Source organism: Equus quagga, chromosome 6, assembly GCF_021613505.1.
Source record: "Equus quagga isolate Etosha38 chromosome 6, UCLA_HA_Equagga_1.0, whole genome shotgun sequence".
NCBI lineage: Eukaryota > Metazoa > Chordata > Mammalia > Perissodactyla > Equidae > Equus > Equus quagga.
The window spans coordinates 48,900,280-48,919,309 of NC_060272.1; the positions used below are offsets into that span (position 1 = coordinate 48,900,280).

Here is a 19,030-nt window from a genome sequence, read left to right on the forward strand (position 1 = left end):
TCCATTAGTTAAATGATTGATTTTGTGCTTAATTTTTTTTCTCTACAGCATTTTATTTCCTTTCTGTGTTCCTTTTGAGTGTGTTTTATGCAACTCTGAGTATTTAGTCACCATTGGATACTTAGAAGAGAAAGGAGAGGAAAAGGCAACGACCAAATTAGAAACTCTTTTTGAATTGTTGGCTCTTATCCTAGCCAATCTTCTTCTGAGTAGGAAATAATGTTGCTTGTTTGTAATTAAGGGGAAAAAAAGATTTCAGTGTAAATTATATCGTTATTTTACAACATGCTTGCATTGGCCTAAGGGAAACACAAATTGAAACAGAAGAAACTTTTGAAGCACAGTAAAAAATCTTGTTTTCATCCAACACTGGTTTGACTTTGAGTGGATCTGGTCTAAATTGTGGGTACTGCGGTCATAGATAATGGAGATGAGATTGGGGAGGCCTGACATCTCTTAATTTATTTATTCTACCAGTGTAATGCTAGCCACCTCCTGTTTTTATTATACCAATTTAATGCCAGCCATTTCCTGTTTTCATTAGACCATTGTAACGCTAGCCTCCTACTGTTCTCATTAGTGCAGGACTGTGTAATGGCAGCCACCTCATGTTTTCATTATAACAGAGCTGTATGGTGCCAGCTGCCACTTGTTTAACTTTACTGAGAAGCATTTGACCATGGACTACATACTTCTACAAGCTGGTGGCAAAGAAGGGAAAGGCGTCGAGGGTTCTGGTGAATTAGTGGTAAGTGCATTAAGCGACTTATTAGATATTAATGTGCAAGGAACAGAGTTGCTGGTAATGGCTGGGAAACTACCGTAAACTGAGTAAACCCTTGAACTGTTTTGTTATTATTGTTGTTTTGTTGTATTTTGCTTTAGAATAATTTGTCTGACCAACTCCTTCAGTAAGATTTTGAATTATGTTTTATGGTTATGTGTGGATAGATTTGCCTTACTGAGAAAAGAGTGCATTTGCAATAATGGATAGCATTCATTGAGAGTTTGTTGCGTGTCCAAACTATATCTAACCTTTTTATGTATTATCTCATTTATTCCTTATAATTGCCTTAGATGATATTTACTCTTATTCATATTTTACAGATGGAGAAATTGAAGTGTATAGTAGTTACATAATACAGGGGCTGGCAAATTTCCTCTGTACAGGGCCAGGTAGTAAAGATTTTCTGCTTTGTGGGCCATATACTTTGTCCTAACTCCTCAACTCTGCTGTTAGATTGGAAAACAGCCATAGACAATATGTAAATGAATTACTGTGGCTAGCTTACAACGAATCTTTATTTACAAAAGTAGGCTGGGGTTTGGATTTCGTCCAAAGGCCACAGTTTGCCCACTCCTGCTATAAGGTCACATAGCTAGAAGGGTGGGGGGTGAGAGTCACAGCTCTAATGGAGGGAATTCAGCTATGCAGCCTATGACTGTAACCACTATCCTTTATGTCTCCGTAACTTTGGAAATACTTCCAATTCCATTTATTTGGGAACTTTTAATGTACAATGCTGAAAGTTTTCAAAGACAAAAATGACTTTGCTTAAGTATGTGCTTTTAAATTATTTTCTGTTTTATTCTTTATATTTTCATAGTTCTGCCTCTAATGCTTTTACTTACGAAGCATCTCAGAATTCCTTTGAACAATAACATAAATATGAAATTTATTATTGAAAATAAAAGGAGTATTTGCTTACAGATTAAAAAAGAAAACTTTCAAATATGTTTTGACCTGCATTTTCTTTTCTTTGTGTTAAAACGTTACGGAGTAAAACTTTTTAAAAAATCCAGCACTTCGTCACCTCAGATTGCTGTATTATTAACTTTACCAAATAGGGTAATTGACACATGTGTGTACGTTTGTTGAAATGATTAAAAGCTGTTGAGAATTGTAACCTGTCAGTGTTCCCTGGGAAACGAAGTCCTATCCATCTGTTAGGGGGCTCTCTAAATGACTGTAATGAGTCACCTTTAAAATGGCAGCTGTCACCCTAGGATTTGAACCTTGAAGCATGAAAAAAAGTGCATATATCTATAAGGATGCATGTGCTTCAACCAAAAGGGAAAACATATCCCCAAATTTCACGTTCTTGATCACAGAAGGAGGTCAGAAAACAATGCTGTGTTATCTATAATGGGCATTTATAGTGGGCACCACCGTCTGTCTGAGGCCAATAAGCGTCAGGCAAGCAGGGGTGATATTGAAGTTTGGTGAGACATTCTATGTCTGCCTGTAACTTTTCCCTTGTCTTTAACATTTCTCAAAATGAATATACCCACACAATGAACTTTGTATGGCTCAGCACCACCCGTGGAAATTACCTTCGTTGAACTTCAACAGTAAAGACACAAAAAGAGATTGAAACAGAAAGGCACTGCATTTATTAGTGGTGAGGGGAGAAAGCATCAGAGTCTTTCATGCCCTTTCCCGGTAACCAGGTTCAGTGTTGCCAAATGGGGATGGGTAGGTGAGAAGTTTCTTATATTCATTCTCTTCTTTAACTGTTTCTATTTTCTTCCTTAGTTTTGATGTTTTATCTAAAATAGGGCAGGTGGACTCATAACATTTGCTGCGAAATAAAATGCAAATTCCACTATGCAAATAGGCCATTAGGAAGTAAATTAGCTTGAACCATAGTGGTATTTTAGCAATTATATTGCTTTTTAATATAGAAAGATTCAGCATAAATAAAACCCAGCATGTTTGTGTCTGTGCTGGGGAGGTGACTGAGTGCCCGCTGGAAGACGAGCGTCCGAGGCTGAGGCTGTTGTTTTCTTTTTGCCTCTCGAGTTCATTTCAAAGTGTTCCTGGTCTGTTGGTAACACCAGCATTCACTTCAGTGTATAATAACTTTATTTTTCACATGCTTAGTGCATGTTTAGTCAAGTTATACCAAATAAAATCTCACATGTCGATTGGCTATGGTAATCACTATTTATATTAATTAGCCTGTTAATGTGCAGACTTTCAACTTTGCCACTGGAGTTCCTGTCACCCTTTTAACACATTACCATTATTATTTTTAAACCAGAGTCATTTCAAGTTCAAATTCATAAAATGTGCACTGGAACCACCCACCCTGCATTACAGATGGGTAAAACAGAATGTGTCAAGAGAAATAAAACTTTTAAGAAACCATTTGCGCTCACCTTCCCCTCACCTCATTTAGAAAGTGAATCTGACATTTTTTGGCATTCCACATATTACTTTGAAAGAATTAAAATCAGTATTTATGGTAGAAAGATGCCTAAGAGATCAATAGAGACATTCATTCTACAGCATCTAGGCATATTTATGGTCACTTAGCTTCTGCTTGAATGTTGCCATTCCTTGATCTGTCCCCTCCCCACCATCATCACCTTTTCTCTCTGGCCCCCACGAACTCCCAATGTCATGGTAGAGACAGAGTCCTCATACACGTTGAGGACAGGTGACTCGAGGTTGGAGGATAAGTTGATCATGCCAATTGACCTGTAAGGCAAAGTAGGCTAGACCCTCAAGATAGTCCCAGAGGCAGACTCTTTTCCCTCCCTTTATAGGCATGGAATTTTGTTTTCCCTGCCCTTCTTAGGCAATCAACTTTAGACTGCTTCGGGAGGTGTAAACAGCCAACCCAAGCAACACCTTTCTCTTTCATTTGATGGAGAGTCTTCTGTTACATGTGTTATTGGTACTGATTAGAGTTTGAGATAATATTCTCAGCTGCAGGAAGACACTGGCCCTGGCCCTGCCAATCTCCAGAGCAGAATATACCCACAAAAGTTGGAGATAAATTCTTATGCAAGGTAATTAAGAAGAATTGCTCAGACTCCTCTTGAAACTCTGGAAGAAAATATGTCAATCCATTTAATATTCAGTGCCCATTATGCAAAGCCCAATGTTGTTCACTCCTCTTTGCTTAACTACATCCTTTTTCCCTAAGGCAGGATTTCTCAATCCCGAGCATTACTGACAGTTTTGACAAGATAAATCTTTCTTGGGGGTGAGGAAGGCAATACTGTGCATTGCAGGATGTTTAGTAGCTACTAGATGCCAGTAGCAATCCAACTTCCCCATCTCTTTTTTTTTTTTTTTTTAAAGATTTTATTTTTTCCTTTTTCTCCCCAAAGCCCCCCGGTACATAGTTGTGTATTCTTCGTTGTGGGTTCCTCTAGTTGTGGCATGTGGGACGCTGCCTCAGCGTGGTCTGACGAGCAGTGCCATGTCCGCGCCCAGGATTCGAACCGACGAAACACTGGGCCGCCTGCAGCAGAGCGCGCGAACTTAACCACTCGGCCACGGGGCCAGCCCCTCAACTTCCCCATCTCTTGACAACCAAAATCGTCCCTAGATACTACCAAATATCCTCGCGGGGCGAAATTGCCCCCAGTTGGCAACCACTAATCTTAGGTTATTATTCCCTATTTCAGTGCCTAAATAATGAATAATTATAAACCCCTCTACTGAGATGCATAGAACATTAAGGAAGCACTAAGATAGGACACCTATATCAGTCTGGGAGTTCCTGGGACAGTGGACATCGACAAAAAATTCTTAGGCATGGGGTTATTCTGCCTAACAGAATTCACACAGCAGATACTAGGAGATGCTGGAGAATCTGAGAATGCTAAAAAGCTACTTTTCCAGGGATGAAAATCATCCCCACTCTTGATCTTCGCCTTTCTCTTCTGTCTCTCTTTGCTTCCTAAAGCTTCAAACATGATTACGGATTTCAAAGGAAGAATTATTTCTGGGAAGTGGGAAACATATACATAAATACTCTGCTGAGGGCTTGAAGCTGAGAACTGCAAGATTCAGCAAAGTTGGCATTGCCTCTAGATAGTTGGACCCGACCCAAGAACAAGGTGCTATTAGGCAGCATCTTATGAAGAATGGATCACCAGGCAGCAGCAAGCTGTCCTAGTGTTATCTTCCTGAATTCACATTCAGCTTGGCAAGACTTTCACAGAGCTCTCCCAGCTAGTGAGCCCAAGTCAGGCGTCCTCGAGTGTCTTCTTAAGCTCGGCATTCGGTACAATTCTCAAGTTGAACTAACCCACCTTTCCAACCCTTTCTAACTTTCTAATCAGAAAATATTGTGACTTCATTGAAATATTTTTGCACACACTGCCTCTCTCTTCTTCCGGAATGCATTTCCTGTAGATCTCCACTGCCAAAATCCTGTCCCACCTTAAATGTTCAATTCAAAAGCTGCCTTTTCCAAGAAGCTATTACTGATTCCCTCCCCAGCTTCTCATTTCCTCAGCTGAAAGTACTTGCTCTCTCTATTTTTTTTTTTTTTTGCCCATTGCAGCTTGTATTTCTGTCACAGTACCAACTACAAACTGTATTTGTGTAAATATCTTCATTTCCCAATATATGTTAAATTCTATAGAGACAGAGACTGCATTTTATTAATATCTGTGTGCTCCATTCTATTCAAAAACACACTATATGCTCCATAAATTAGTGTTGAATTGAATTGGGACATCACATTCTCAGGAACGAAAATCACCAGAGAAGCCAGGGTTGACCCTTCATTTATTTCTTTCCTCCCCTGGATTATGAACAGAGAGTAAATTTGAGTAGTTATCTAAAATGAAAGAAATGTTAAAATATGTATAATAGTTGAATTTTAGAGGTGTTTGGGGGAAAAATGCAGATTGAGAAATCATAAGCACATAATTTCAGCGGTAAGGATCTTTTCTTATCTTTAATCAAAGCCAAACATTTCATATGATGAGATATTAAAATGAAGATTTCTTAACGTATAGAAATTAGTAAAGACAGAGTAAGATGATCCACTTTCTATTACTTTTGCAACCTTTCAATGAAGTAGCTAGGCATTTACACAAAGATTTTAAAGAAGATCCTGCATCTTAACCTATTTACCACTTTGTTACCTCTGTTACATTTTATTATGCATTGTGTCCATTTTAACATTCCATGTAGGTTACATCTGAAAAATACTGTTAGTTTTCCTATAACTAAAAAAAAAGTTTGGACATTTTCCACCTGATGCCATTGAACATATGTATATATATTTATATATATAAACATATTTAATGGAATAATAGATTAAAAAGACTACATAATAGGTCATATTGAGAGAAAATTATGAAATGAAGATGCAAATAACAGCATAGTCACATGCAAGGCCGTAGACAATTATAGAATGTTTAATACTACAAGCAGATATAGACGAAAATCTGATTTTAAAGGGGGAAGGATAAAATAAAAGTTCAAAAATCTTATCTCAAAGCAAATTATTATATTGATGACATAGTCTTTCAACTGAAATGGTAAAGGAAAATAATATCAAAATCTGATTTCATATTGCTAAAGAGGTAGTACTGAGATATTCAGGAGTCAATATAACAAATAAACGAATAGCATGTCCAATCTATTTGAATTTAGATTCCCAAAACACAAAATAGCTAATTAGTGTTAAAAGGACATTAAAATTTACTTCTGGGCCTCTTGAGAATAAAGTTGGTTTTCTGTAAGTTGTAAAGAGAGATACTAAACAATGTTTTAGTATTCAGCAAGAATCAGAGCCACTTCCTTTTTGATTAATCAGTCTGAAAATGACTTTGACAGCAATTGCAATCTCTCTTTTTCCTCTGATCACTGAAGAAGCCAATAATATGTTATCTAACGTGGATGAGGCAAGCCATATATAAAAAATGTGTTGCTCGTCCCTCAGCTATATTGCTACTGCTTAACTTCCCTCTCTCCTTTATTTTGTGATCCTGGTTGTCGAATATTTGACTCTCATTCCTTCAGATGTGTATATTAATCCATATGTATGGATGTAATATTTCAATGTCTCTTCAATATTGCTAGACTTTATGTAATTATTTCTAAGAAGCCAATTTGTAATCCTATTAATTTAGTATATGCAAAACTTCATGATCTAAAAGAATTCAGTAAAGCCTTTATGATTGCTTCCAGGTGAGGATATACCAAGTTCATGGACAAAACTAACGTTCCATAGCATCCTTTTAGAATATTTTGGAGTACACACCATCAATGTTGTGAAACATTTTTATAGATGGCAATAAAAAATTGAGGGCACTCAAGAGAGTCGTGGTTCTTATGACGTCGTTTCACTTTCTTGGAGACTATAAATCCTATTCTCTGCTTTTCAAATTATTCAATACTGTTATGAACTATTAATACAGAGACAATCTAAATTATATGATGTGACTGTCAATATAAAGGGAAAGGCATATTACTGGCATTATTTAATTTTTTCAGATGATAAATTTAAGATACTAGAGAGGCAAGATATTAAATAGGGTGAAATTGTAGAATTCACAAAATCTGAAACAAGCAGAGGAACTGGACTTTTACTTTAAGTGTTGGCTTAAGGCTTCCTAGTTAATTGACCTTGGATAAGTCCATTTTCCTCTTTGAGCTTCAGAATTCTTAATTCTATGATGTCTGTAAATTTGTGAAAGTGCTCTATAAATTGGAAAATTCTCTACAAACAGAAATTATCAGTATTAATTTAGGTTTGTGTAATTATTCTTTTAGTCAGCCTTCCTGATGCTGTAAACCCCTAAAGAAGTAAGCAGAATCTTGATATCAGCAACACTGAACACACACTATGTTTCAAAGAAAATACAGTGATAATCTGTATAAGGTGAACAGAAAGACCCTTCCAAATTTGGCTCTGTTTGTTTTTGAACAATCTTTGAAAAATATTGTGAAATAATTTGAGTAATATAACTTCAGGGAACCAAATTTTTAAATATAAATCATAATCAAAATTTAGATTATTAAAATGCTATAGATATTAATGTGTATAAGAAAAAAGAGTGGAACAAATAATAAGTTGTTCCTCTCAAAGTGAAATATTTCATCTGTAAGATAAAAAGTACAAGACCTATCTTGAACTAATGGGTGATAAATCAACCTGTGTATTATACAGTTTATAAAAATTCACTGAAATCTTCCCTCCCTGATTCAATCCTTGCACGTAACATACTCATTATTGATGAGGATTTTAGGCTGGTTAATTTTAAAACTGCAGATGAGAAGCAGGCTCTGAGGACTGGAGTTTGCTTGCCCTTTGTTGGGAAACATTTACATTTGTAAGGGAAACCTCCATCTGTAAAGATGCCTCCCTCTCTGTGCCAGGAAGAAGGCGGATTGCCTCATCTCTAGAAACTCTTAATTAATGCCAGAGGCAAGAACTTAAGTTGTTTATTGTCTGGCAACTTCATGTAACTGACCCCTCCCCCCAAAATTCTCCTTTGTCTTTGGCTGAGGATAATATTTATATGGTGGCTTCTGCCATTTACTCAATCCGGTTTGATTCTTATCTAAAAGTTGTGGGACCGCCCAATGGCCTGACCCTACCGGCACTGAGACCATTTTAACTTTTTTACATATTCTTTCCTTTGTCTTGTAAACAGATAACTCATGTACCTATGCCTTAAATTTAGCCTTACTCTCCGTCCATGTTTGCAGCAGAAGCTGCAACAGCAGCGGCTCCTCCTGCCCGTGGGTCCTGTCCCCACGCAGCAGCTCTGACTGCCCATAGGTCCTGTCCCCATGCTATTCCACACTATTCTCTAAATAAAAGAGCACTACTGCCAGATCTTGAGAGTCCAAGAAATCTTTCTTTCAACTCCTCAGCTCACTGACCCCGCATCATTTCTGATCTAAAATAGTTTGAAAAAACTAAGTTATCTTTTGATAATTTTTTCTGATATGTTAAAAGGGGGAAATGGTAAAAGAAGCCACATTCTCTTTTAAAAATACTAAGAATTAATCCTTAATGTACAATGGGTTGTCCAGCATTAGTAGTGTCTAAAATGAACAGAAGATGATGTATTTCCTTGGTAACCATGCGCAACCATCTCCAAAGGCACTTTATAGAGTTTGAAGATGGTCCATTGACTTGCTGATCTATCTCTATGTGCCATATTGATGCAATAGTGACCTTTAAGAATTTGTTATCTTCATATCCTACAAAGAATGTTCCCTACGATCGTCAAATAATTGTATCTTATGGGCATAGCTTCTTTAAAAAAACATAATTTGAGGGTCTTTAATAGTTCGTTGACATGGGGTAAGCCTGTAATATGTCTCTCATCACGATTTCCTCCTAATTGCAGCATGGCTAGGTAAAGCTCTTCTTTTGAATGACTCAGTGCTCCCTCAACCCTGGTCAGATGGTTCAGGTGAGTCAATTAACAGGTTGGTCTACTCTCACACTTGACAGCAGTGAATGGCATGGTAGGCATATGGTTTTTCCTATTTTTTTTTTTTCCTTTAGATTGGTACCTGAGCTAACAACTGTTGCCAATCTATTTTTTTGTTGTTTCTGCTTTTTCTCCCCAAACTCCCCCAGTACATAGTTGTATACTTTAGTTGTGGGTCCTTCCAGCTGTGGCATGTGGGACACTGCCTCAATGTGGCCTGACGAGCGGTGCCGTGTCCACGCCCAGGATCCGAACCAGCAAAACCCTGGGCCGCCGCAGCAGAGCATGCGAACTTAACTACTTGGCCAAAGGGCCGGCACCAGGCTGGCTTTTCCTATTCTTAAAAGTGAAATTATTTTCATTATGAAAAGGTAATAGTGTCAAGGCAACATAAAGCCATTTCCTATGTTAGCAAACATCACCTAGGTGCAAATTGTAAGTACCTTAAAGGCAAAATGTACTTGGCTTAGTTTTTTGTACCTTAAGATCCTTGTACAGCACCTGACACTTAAGTGGTGCTCAGTGAAAAAGAAACAGACAAGTTTACAAATCAATGAGTGAAAGAATGAATAGACAAGCTATTTAGCCTATCCCAATAGGTCTCGCCCATAAAGATCTTCTTAACTATGAGAAAACAAAGCACTCTTCTTGATATATGTTATTCTGTCAGAAGAACAGTAAAGTCAAAAAAAGAAACTTAAATGGGTAGAATATCATGTTGGTTTGTAATTTAGGAGATGCCACTCACTGAGGGTGAGATGGCAGAAATGTGGGATGTGTGGAGTAACTGAGGAAAAATGCAAACAACCAAATCCAGTTTATAAAGAGGAATGTGTATCAGAACTTACCTATTTGTTTCTCCCACCAGACTGTGACCCAGGTACCATTTCTTGTTTACTGCTTACTCCTGGGGCATAGTAGCCCAGGGCAAACACACAGTGGGAATTCAGTAGATGTTTGTTGAATGAGCGGAAAGAGAGGCTCATTATTTTAAGATGCCATGATAAACATGCATTTACTTTAAAATGCCATTTATAAATATGCGTTTTCATCAGTCATGTAAGATTATGAAGGGGCTTATAAAAATGACTTTTCTTCAGTCCTTTAGGATCTTGTACCAAATTGTCTTCAAGCCAATTGCAAATATTAAAAGCCACAAGTATCATTAGGTTATGATTCCATGGTGATTATTTGACTAGCCCACTTATGTAATCTATCCAAAAGATAAATTATTAAAGATAATTCTTAAATACATTTTTTAAAAATCTTACTTTACAGGCAAACAAATAACTAGCAAAAATTGTTGTGATGCCACAGTTGCTTTCTAAAATAATTATGATCAGGGTCCCTGTACGTAGTGTGTAACACATTACTTGTCTGTTAATGAATTCAAGGGAAGGCAACACCACTATTAGTAATAGCTTTTTATTCGGAGTCCTCATTTTCCAGATAGGTCACATTAAACACAGCCATTAAACAATAGCGTTGAGATAAATCCATACAATGTATGCTGCTTTTGTTGTTGTTGTCCTTGTTCACCAATCACTTGGTGCAGCTAAGAACCTTATGGAGCGATGGGGCTGATAAATGGGAACAGCAAACCGGAAAAACACTGGGGCCAGGAAAGTCAGACTTTAATCAGGTCTCTTTCAATTATGTTTCGAATCAACACATCTTGATAGCCAAAACTCTCATTTGAATTAATGCTCTGATAAATGCTGTCTGTTGTCAAAAGAATATAATTAGACAATAACGAGCGGGCATATATTATGCCAGACCTCAGTCTACTTGTTGACCTCAGCAACTTCTACTCCATTAGGCAACAAACAGCTTTTAACCTGGTTCTAATGAAGCATATTGCTCTATTACTACATACTGCACTATTGACTATTTTTTTATGGTGTCATTTTTTAAATTGAGCAGTGCCTAGATCCTTTAAAGGGAAGTCATGTTTTACAAGATCTCAGCTAATTTAGGAAAACAAAACAAGTCAATTTCCCAACCAGGAATTCAATTAATTTATGGAGCAGTGAGCCAATCTTTGTATATTGCCTGCAATAAGGAGAAGTATGTGAGGTTAAGAAATAATGTGAAAGCGTTCTTTGAAATTGCATGATATGTCTTGGAAATGTTTACTTTGGCATAGGTATAACTAACACTGATTCTCACTACTTTTAACTTTGATGAAAAGATCTTACATCATTTACATTTAATGAAAAGACTGTTTTGTTACTGACTTCTTTTTATTTCATCAGTAAACAATTTTTAGAGCTTTGACTTTCTTAAGAAAATTTCTATAAATTCTTTTCCTGTGCTTGACTTCAGTTATTTAAGGACCTAAAAGGCAAAGTATTATCAGACTATTCATTTTGAATGTGTGGGATTTTTCTGAGGGGTTAGTATTTGGAGGATGTGAATTAAGACAATTTTTTCACATTCTGAATTATGCTGAAACCCCTTGAAAGATCACTGTTTGATCATGTATCTCCCTTGAGAGCAAGTTGCTCCCCAAAGGGGTGATTTTGGCATCTCATAGACTTCCATGGAAGCCAAGCACCAGATGTCTATGATAAAGGCAGTTGCCAGCCAAACGAATAAAAGTGAGATTCCCTCAACTCAACAATAAAAGCTTAGAGTCCTGACTGCTGAATTACCATCAACTTGTAAATAAATAATCTCTACTAAATACAGATAATGTGTTAAACAGCTAACACTAGTAAATCACTGGTGACAGAGAGCCTAAAGGTAAATCCCTCACACATTGGCACAACCAATTCTGAAAATCTTATAGTGTTTTAATGTCTTTAGACACATATAACAAATTGAACAACTGGTTACTCAGCGTTAAGAATGTTTTAAAGAATAAACCCTACTCTCTTGATTGATTTCATTTACATACTGCCTTAGATTTTTACTAAGTGGCTAGTCTAGTAAGAGAGAGGCAACACTTGGTAAGACTAAATGGAAATCAGTTTTCCATCAAATTTCAGCCAACAAGCTAAATCAACCTGTAGTCTCCTGGCAAAAAGTAACATCATATAACAGAGACAACACATTTCAGTTACATAAATTGTCCAAAATATAAGAGTCAATTAGCTTTCACATGTACAAGATCCCTTCTTTTCTAATTTAAACATTTACGAATAATAAAAACCACGAGTAGAGCTTTGGAAAGGCTGTTACTAGGAACCAAATACAGTTCTCAAGAGAATAAGGCTGCTGGGAGGTGTCCACTCTTCCCTTTCGAAGCAGTTTTGCCAACGAGGTACAGTCTAAAATCTGGACGGCATTTGACGGAAATATTTTCAGTTGAATTTTTTGAGGTTTAAAATTACAAAACTTAATTCAGTTCAATATTTGTTTTTGCTTTTGTTTGTGTTTTTAATATGCAGATTTTATGACATTTATGCTGTTTCTACACTGGCGTGGTGGCCAGAAAAGAAGGCACAGAATTCTCCACCAGTTTGCAAATAATGCGTTTTTCTACTCCAGTGCACAAACAGCCTTTATTTAACTCAGCACCACATTTTCTAAGGTATGGGCTGGAAACTGTTTGTCATGAAGCTGTAAAATGCCAAAAATTTTAAACTCTGAAGGAAAATGTCAATCAAGGCGTTTTCCCATCTGCTGTTACTTCTGCAAGTGCTAATTTTATTTTTTCCAACTCTTGAAATTTGAGGTTTCCTAGCCTCATATGGAAGAAAGTTTGAAATGTGCTAAATGTCACAAGTAAAGGTGCGACCAAATGAAGGAATAGAAGGTGTATTGTTCTCAAAGGACACCAATAAAAAGAAGCAGAAAAGCATTGAGAAAAAGGAAAAACATTTTAAGACCCAGACCTCTTGAAAAACACTACACAGTGTAAGTAACCAATGCTGGTACCATACATGCATTAAAGCATTTTTCATGGTTTTGAAATAGAATGGGAACACGCATCTTGAACCACTGAAGATACTTTTGAGAACCAATCAACAGGATGATATCTACCTAGGCAGAAGCTGTATGTTATTGAGAAAACATGAAAAAGTTTCAGGTATTGGTACAAATGTAATTCTTGTGATTTAGCATGACTTTAATAAAAGCTTCTACAAGGACTTGCACATAACCCTGACTGACGGATGTAATTTTTTGACCTTTCAGTTAGCTCCATCAGCTCACTCAAACACATTTTGAACAGATTATGTACTGTAGTACTTGGTAGACTATACATTAAACAAGAGACTCTGCTCTGAGGCACTGCTTCCCACACTCCATGGGGAAAAGGAAGCAGGAAAAAACAAAACTCATAGAGTTCGACAGCTACTGAGGCAACACTTGCCATTTACAATATAAGCCCAAATATTTTTGCAACACAACTATATATTAATTTAATAAAATACACAATATAGCTCTTATACACTCAACAATTTGGCTCATATGCACTGAATCTGCAATAAATCAATAAAAATATGTCATTTGATGTAAACACGTTGAATCTTCTTACACTTGCACATTTAAATGGTCATGTGATTTGTGTATGTCTAAGACATTTTCACTTTCCTGAGCTATTTTAGTGTCCACCAATGAATAAAACATATTAATCATGTTAATTTTCTCTGAATATTATCACTCAATGGCAACTATTTTTCAGAACTTTCCTGGGTCAGATTTAAAACATAGCCATCATTATTTATATGTTTGTTGGACACTAAAATGCTTAAAGAGACATTTTAAACCTTTAAATTTTCTTCTCCTTTCATGAAGTGAATTAGTCTATGTGTGTGCAGGACAAAATGGACTATATCTTTTTACACTTAACTTTTATACGACATGAGGTGTCTTACAAATGACCAAGTTTTTAAGATTTTTTTCGACTAATGATATGGAATGTTCTTTGTGTTTATATGTGTGGCAGGTAACTTTATACAGAAATGTTTACCACAAATATGTGTTAATGTTTGGTGTAGCTTGGACTACTGCAAGGTCTTTTTGGGACTTTCAGTAGAAGCCTATGATGACTGCTAGAAATCCACCACAGATCACAAATTATGACCCTGCTTTGTATGGGGTTTATAGGTAAACAGTTAAGTCAGCATAAATCACGGAGGACAGTCTTAAAGTGATCAGAAATACTTCAATTCTCACACCGCATACCTTCCTAACAGATTGTCAAAAGGTAACTCGCCTCCTCATTCTTGCCTCCTGTTTCTTCTCCCTTTTTTCTTCTCTCTTTTTCTGTTCTCTTTGAGCATTGTTATTTCTGTTCTAATATAAGGTTGGTCAAAACAAAACCATTGTTATCTCTGAAAAAGAAACAGCAGTGAAAAGAACATACTTGTGGGCACTTCAGATGTTCACTAAAAGCCTTAAAGCAGCATTGGTCTTTCTTCCTCCCTGTAAAATGGGTTGTCACCAGGAGGGATCATTTTTAAATCAACAGAAGAGACAAGAAAATGCCAATGCCTTTTTTTTTGTTTTTGTTTTTCACTTTCTCACAGCCACAGGGTCGTTTCCCCGGCAGTCCTGCAAAAGCTTATCAATTTCTCTCACGACTTCCTCTGCATCCACCGACTCTCTGCCCAGATCCCTGTTGGGGTGGTCAAGCTGCTCAAGAACAGCACCCATCTCACTGGAATCCCGGCTGGCTCTAGAATGCACATCTGCGAAGACCCTTGCCATCTGATCCGAAGCCATGAAGGAAGGGTCTCTTGGTTGCTTACTAGGCGACAGATACTGACTGTCATTGGGCAAGTACTGGCTACTTGCTTCAGCCAGGGCTCCAGCTTTTGCCTCGCAACCATCCAGAGAGCCTTTTGTTGAGGTGCAAGGCTCAATGCACGCCTTGGTTGGGCTGCTTGATGCTGAGGGGACCTCTTGGAGGAGAGGGCTCAGGGCACGTTTGGCTTTTAAATAAGGTTTAACATTGGCAATGAGAATAGTGTGCTCTCGCTTGTCTTTTCCAAATGTACAAAAAGTCTTTTTCCCAGTGGGATTCACAGTTTCATAAGTCTCAGTCTCGACATTAGCTTCAACTGTGGGTACAAAGAGATTTGTGCGGTAATCTGCATTTTCAGCTTGATTGGCTGCAGGGAACTGTGGCATCCAACACCTGTCAGAATGACCAAGCACTCGGCATTCATCTGTGCAATTAACGCACTCTTCTGGTTCTGCAAAACAAAAGAGAAAACAGCAAATCCAATCATTAGAGTTGCCTTTAAATTTCTACCAAGGCTGCAATCAGCTCTCAGTGGGCTTACTTGACCTCTGGTCTCTTAATTAAAAAGGAAAAGAAAACAATAATTAAAACATTTCAGGACGGTTGCATAAACCTGCTGTTTGAGACAATGGTTTTATTTAAGTCTATCCTCTAGATATTAACAAATTCCCATAGCCTGGGAAAAAGTAAAAAGTGGCCATTGGAGAATCATTCTCAGTAGAATAGAACATCACTGTAAGCTAATCTCCTGGGGATATCAGTTTGTCTTTGTTCCGTATAACTCATCCTGGAAACGGTGAATTTCAAAAAGGATTATCAGGATTAATTTTTCAAATCAAATAACAGGGCAAAACTGGATTGCAAACTTCCATAACAAGTCCTAAGCTGCCTTTTTTTTTTTTTCATGTTTTAGCCCTATTTTGCTTGTAATTGTTATTTTGGTGATAGTCATAAAATAAAAGGTTTCCTTTAAAAGCCTGCTTTTCCTATGGAGAGTAGCAAATGGAATTTTCTATCAGAATGTGTTATGAATAAGCTTGTCAAAAAGTGCACATTCCTATTTTATTAGATATGCGTATGGATCATGTAATCAGTTTTCTTCACTTCAGCTTTTTGTTTTTGGTGTAAGTAGGTGAAAATGGATTTAGTCAACAGATACAGTTGAGAATGAATGACAAATCATGGATTCCTATTTTTAAAGATAATGCTTTCTGTGAGAATTTTTGCTTCTCTTCTTTGTCAATAGGCATATAGAGAATCTAAATAAAGCATTTTTTAATGATCCCTATTTCAAAGATGCTGAACAGGAAAATATGAAAGAAAATTCCTTCATTGTGACAACAGCTGCATACTTCCATGACCCTAATATTTTAAACTATAGCTTTGAACTACATCTTCCCAGTTGTCCCTTCATCTACAAATGGTTGTTCCCCTTATGTGTAACGATCCTTTTTAAATCAGAGACTCTTTTTTTTTTCAGCAGAGGATATTTACAATTTACATCTATGTGATGGGAATAGAATTCCCTGTACATTTAGGAACACTTGGGATTGCCTTTTAATTGATGCAAGAGGATCTCTACAAATTCATAGTGTCCTGTGCAAGGAAAAAAGTCCATGTGAAAGATATTTAAAATAGAAAGCAGTAAATTTAACAGTAGTGATAAATTTATACTGTTACTTTTTAAAATCATATATAAAGTCTGAATTTATATATAAAACATATAAATAATTCCTTATCCAAAAGGAAAAAATAAACAACAATCTATTTTGTCTCAAAAGATTTTAGGATAAAATAATTTCGTACGAGACTAAAAGGTTTTAGAAAGGAATCAAAGTGACGTCTTGACAGAATAAAAAGACTGTGGCGTGTATCAGTCACACTTGTGAAATGTTAAAAAAATATTTAGGTAATTTGCCTCTATTTTAATTTTGTCATGTTTTTAAAAATTTATTTACCTATGAGTGAATGAAATATGTTAAGTTTATCATGTAATGCAGGCAAGAATGCTGAAATGTGCTCTCAAAGCTAGGCATATAAAATTTTCGAAGAAGTCTTCCTGTACGGATTTAAAGTACAGCAGAGATTAAAAAACCAAAAGGATATCAGAAAAGTTTAATATCAGGTATCTCTCTTCTTTGCCTATTCTGAATGGGAATCATAAATATTACCTCTGTATCTGTGTCAGTAAGTGTTAGAAAAAGATAATATGTATCATTTTATTCAATCAATTTTATCTTTCAAAAAGACAGTAGAAAACCTTACTATCTATTTCACTTGGTAATAACTTTTTTATCTTATAGGCTTGTGATTTTTAAAAAATTCCTTTACAACCCATACACTCAGTTTGAAATACAGCAACACAGTTTTATATTCCAATATTGACTGGCCTTCCATTTCAGCAATTTGGATAGACTAGCATTGAATAAATTCAATCTGAATTGAAGAAGCGAGTGAAAGAGAGAGAATAATGCAGATGTATGAATGTGTAAATCGACCTCGAATTTGAAACCATCAACATAAAATGATTGTTTGCACTTCAAGGCTGAAAATCTGCAGCTTTTTACTTGACTTCTTTATGTCACATCCTAGGGAGCAAATTTTGAGTATTGATTATGATACATTATAAGCTGTTCACCTAGCGATTAGACTGTAATTTTGACGGCAGCAGTTCACACACAGCGAAGAAAATCGAATGACACTTTTGTACTAGAAGCACAAACTGAGCATAAAGTGACCTATAGCTGCCAAGGGTCAAATAAGGATTTATGGGAGAGTGGAATTATTTCTGAAGTAACATAAATAAATAGATAAATCAGTAGGCACATGAAAGAGATATAGGTAGGATATAATGAATGACTAGGTGGACAAAAAAAAAATAGACAAAATGAAAAAAACGAAGAAAAAAGAAGGAAGAAGGAAAGCTAAGTGAAGGGAGAGAGGTAATCAGGAAGCGAGGAGGGAGAGGAGAGGGTTTTAAGAAAAGGGGAATTGTATTGGCAGGCTTTCTGCCGTGTGTACCTCCTAGTATATACGTTTTTAAATCCCCTCAATAAAATAAGGGTCTATAATAAAGAATAATAGTGTGGAGTATTTTCTCAAGCCCTAGAGATATAGAGGTAGATAAATCAAACTTCTTTCTGTACCTCAGGGAAAACGGATCCCTGAAAAGATATGTTAAAGTGTAAGCTATAGAAATTAAAAAGTAGCAAATTATATAAACAGCCACTATTTGCATAGATTACACATTTGTATCCGAAACCAAATTCAGAAACCCTGCACAGAAGAAATCAAAGCAAAAATAATTGATCCAACATTCATTTTTTTTCTTCTGGACCAATCTGGGATAACAAAGAATTTATTTACCATCATTTTCATCCTTGCCTCAATATAATATGATTATCCTTTCACAGAATGCACCCTTTGCCAAGAAAGATGGTATAATCCAAATGGTGTGAAAATGAGAGAAACTGAGAGATAAGCATGTTTATGTTGCAAAGAGAAAACAATTCTAAAGTCCAGCAGCTGGAATTCAGGGCAGTTCAGCCTATAGGGAAAGCTCATAGTGTTTAATTTTTAAATGCATGATTCCCTGAAGGATCAGGTGACAATCAGATAAATTTAAATACTTGTTTAGTATTAAGAATCATTTTCTATCCTCCTATAGTCATATCTATTATACAAGCTCCCAAAGGGAGGGATCTAAACACAGTCATCTTCATCAGTTAAATTTTGCATCTTAATTTATGTGATAATTTTTGCAAAAGATATAAAGTCATTCAAATGATGATCGTACTTGCAGTTCAGCTGCACCACAAACCATACACACACGTGTATAGATCTTTATTTGTATATGTGTGAGTGACAAAATTGAGCTTTCTCCAAGTGTAGTTGAAATGAAATTTAAGAACTTAAATGCTTATCCAATGCATTCCTGAAAACTAAATATTAGTAACTGTCATAAGAGAAATAAAGTGAATCAATAAAATACACAGGAAAGTTCTAGATTCATAATATTTGGGATAACATAAATACATATAAATACATATAAACATATTTTTATATATAATGTACATGTATATGGATAAATCTTTTTATTTACAATCTCCAACAAACAACATTTCAATC

At 36.2% G+C, this 19,030-nt stretch overlaps 1 protein-coding gene across 2 annotated transcripts in view; it reads right to left on the bottom strand.

Moving 5' to 3' along the window:
- Positions 1-10,616: 10,616 nt before the first annotated feature.
- Positions 10,617-19,030, bottom strand: part of PCDH17 (protocadherin 17) — a 95,661-nt gene continuing 87,247 nt past the window's right edge. For both annotated transcript variants that reach the window (XM_046665101.1, XM_046665100.1), the window contains one exon: positions 10,617-15,353. In XM_046665101.1, coding sequence (XP_046521057.1) covers positions 14,671-15,353 — 683 coding nt within the window. In that variant the 3' untranslated portion in view covers positions 10,617-14,670. The remainder of the gene's footprint in view (positions 15,354-19,030) is intronic.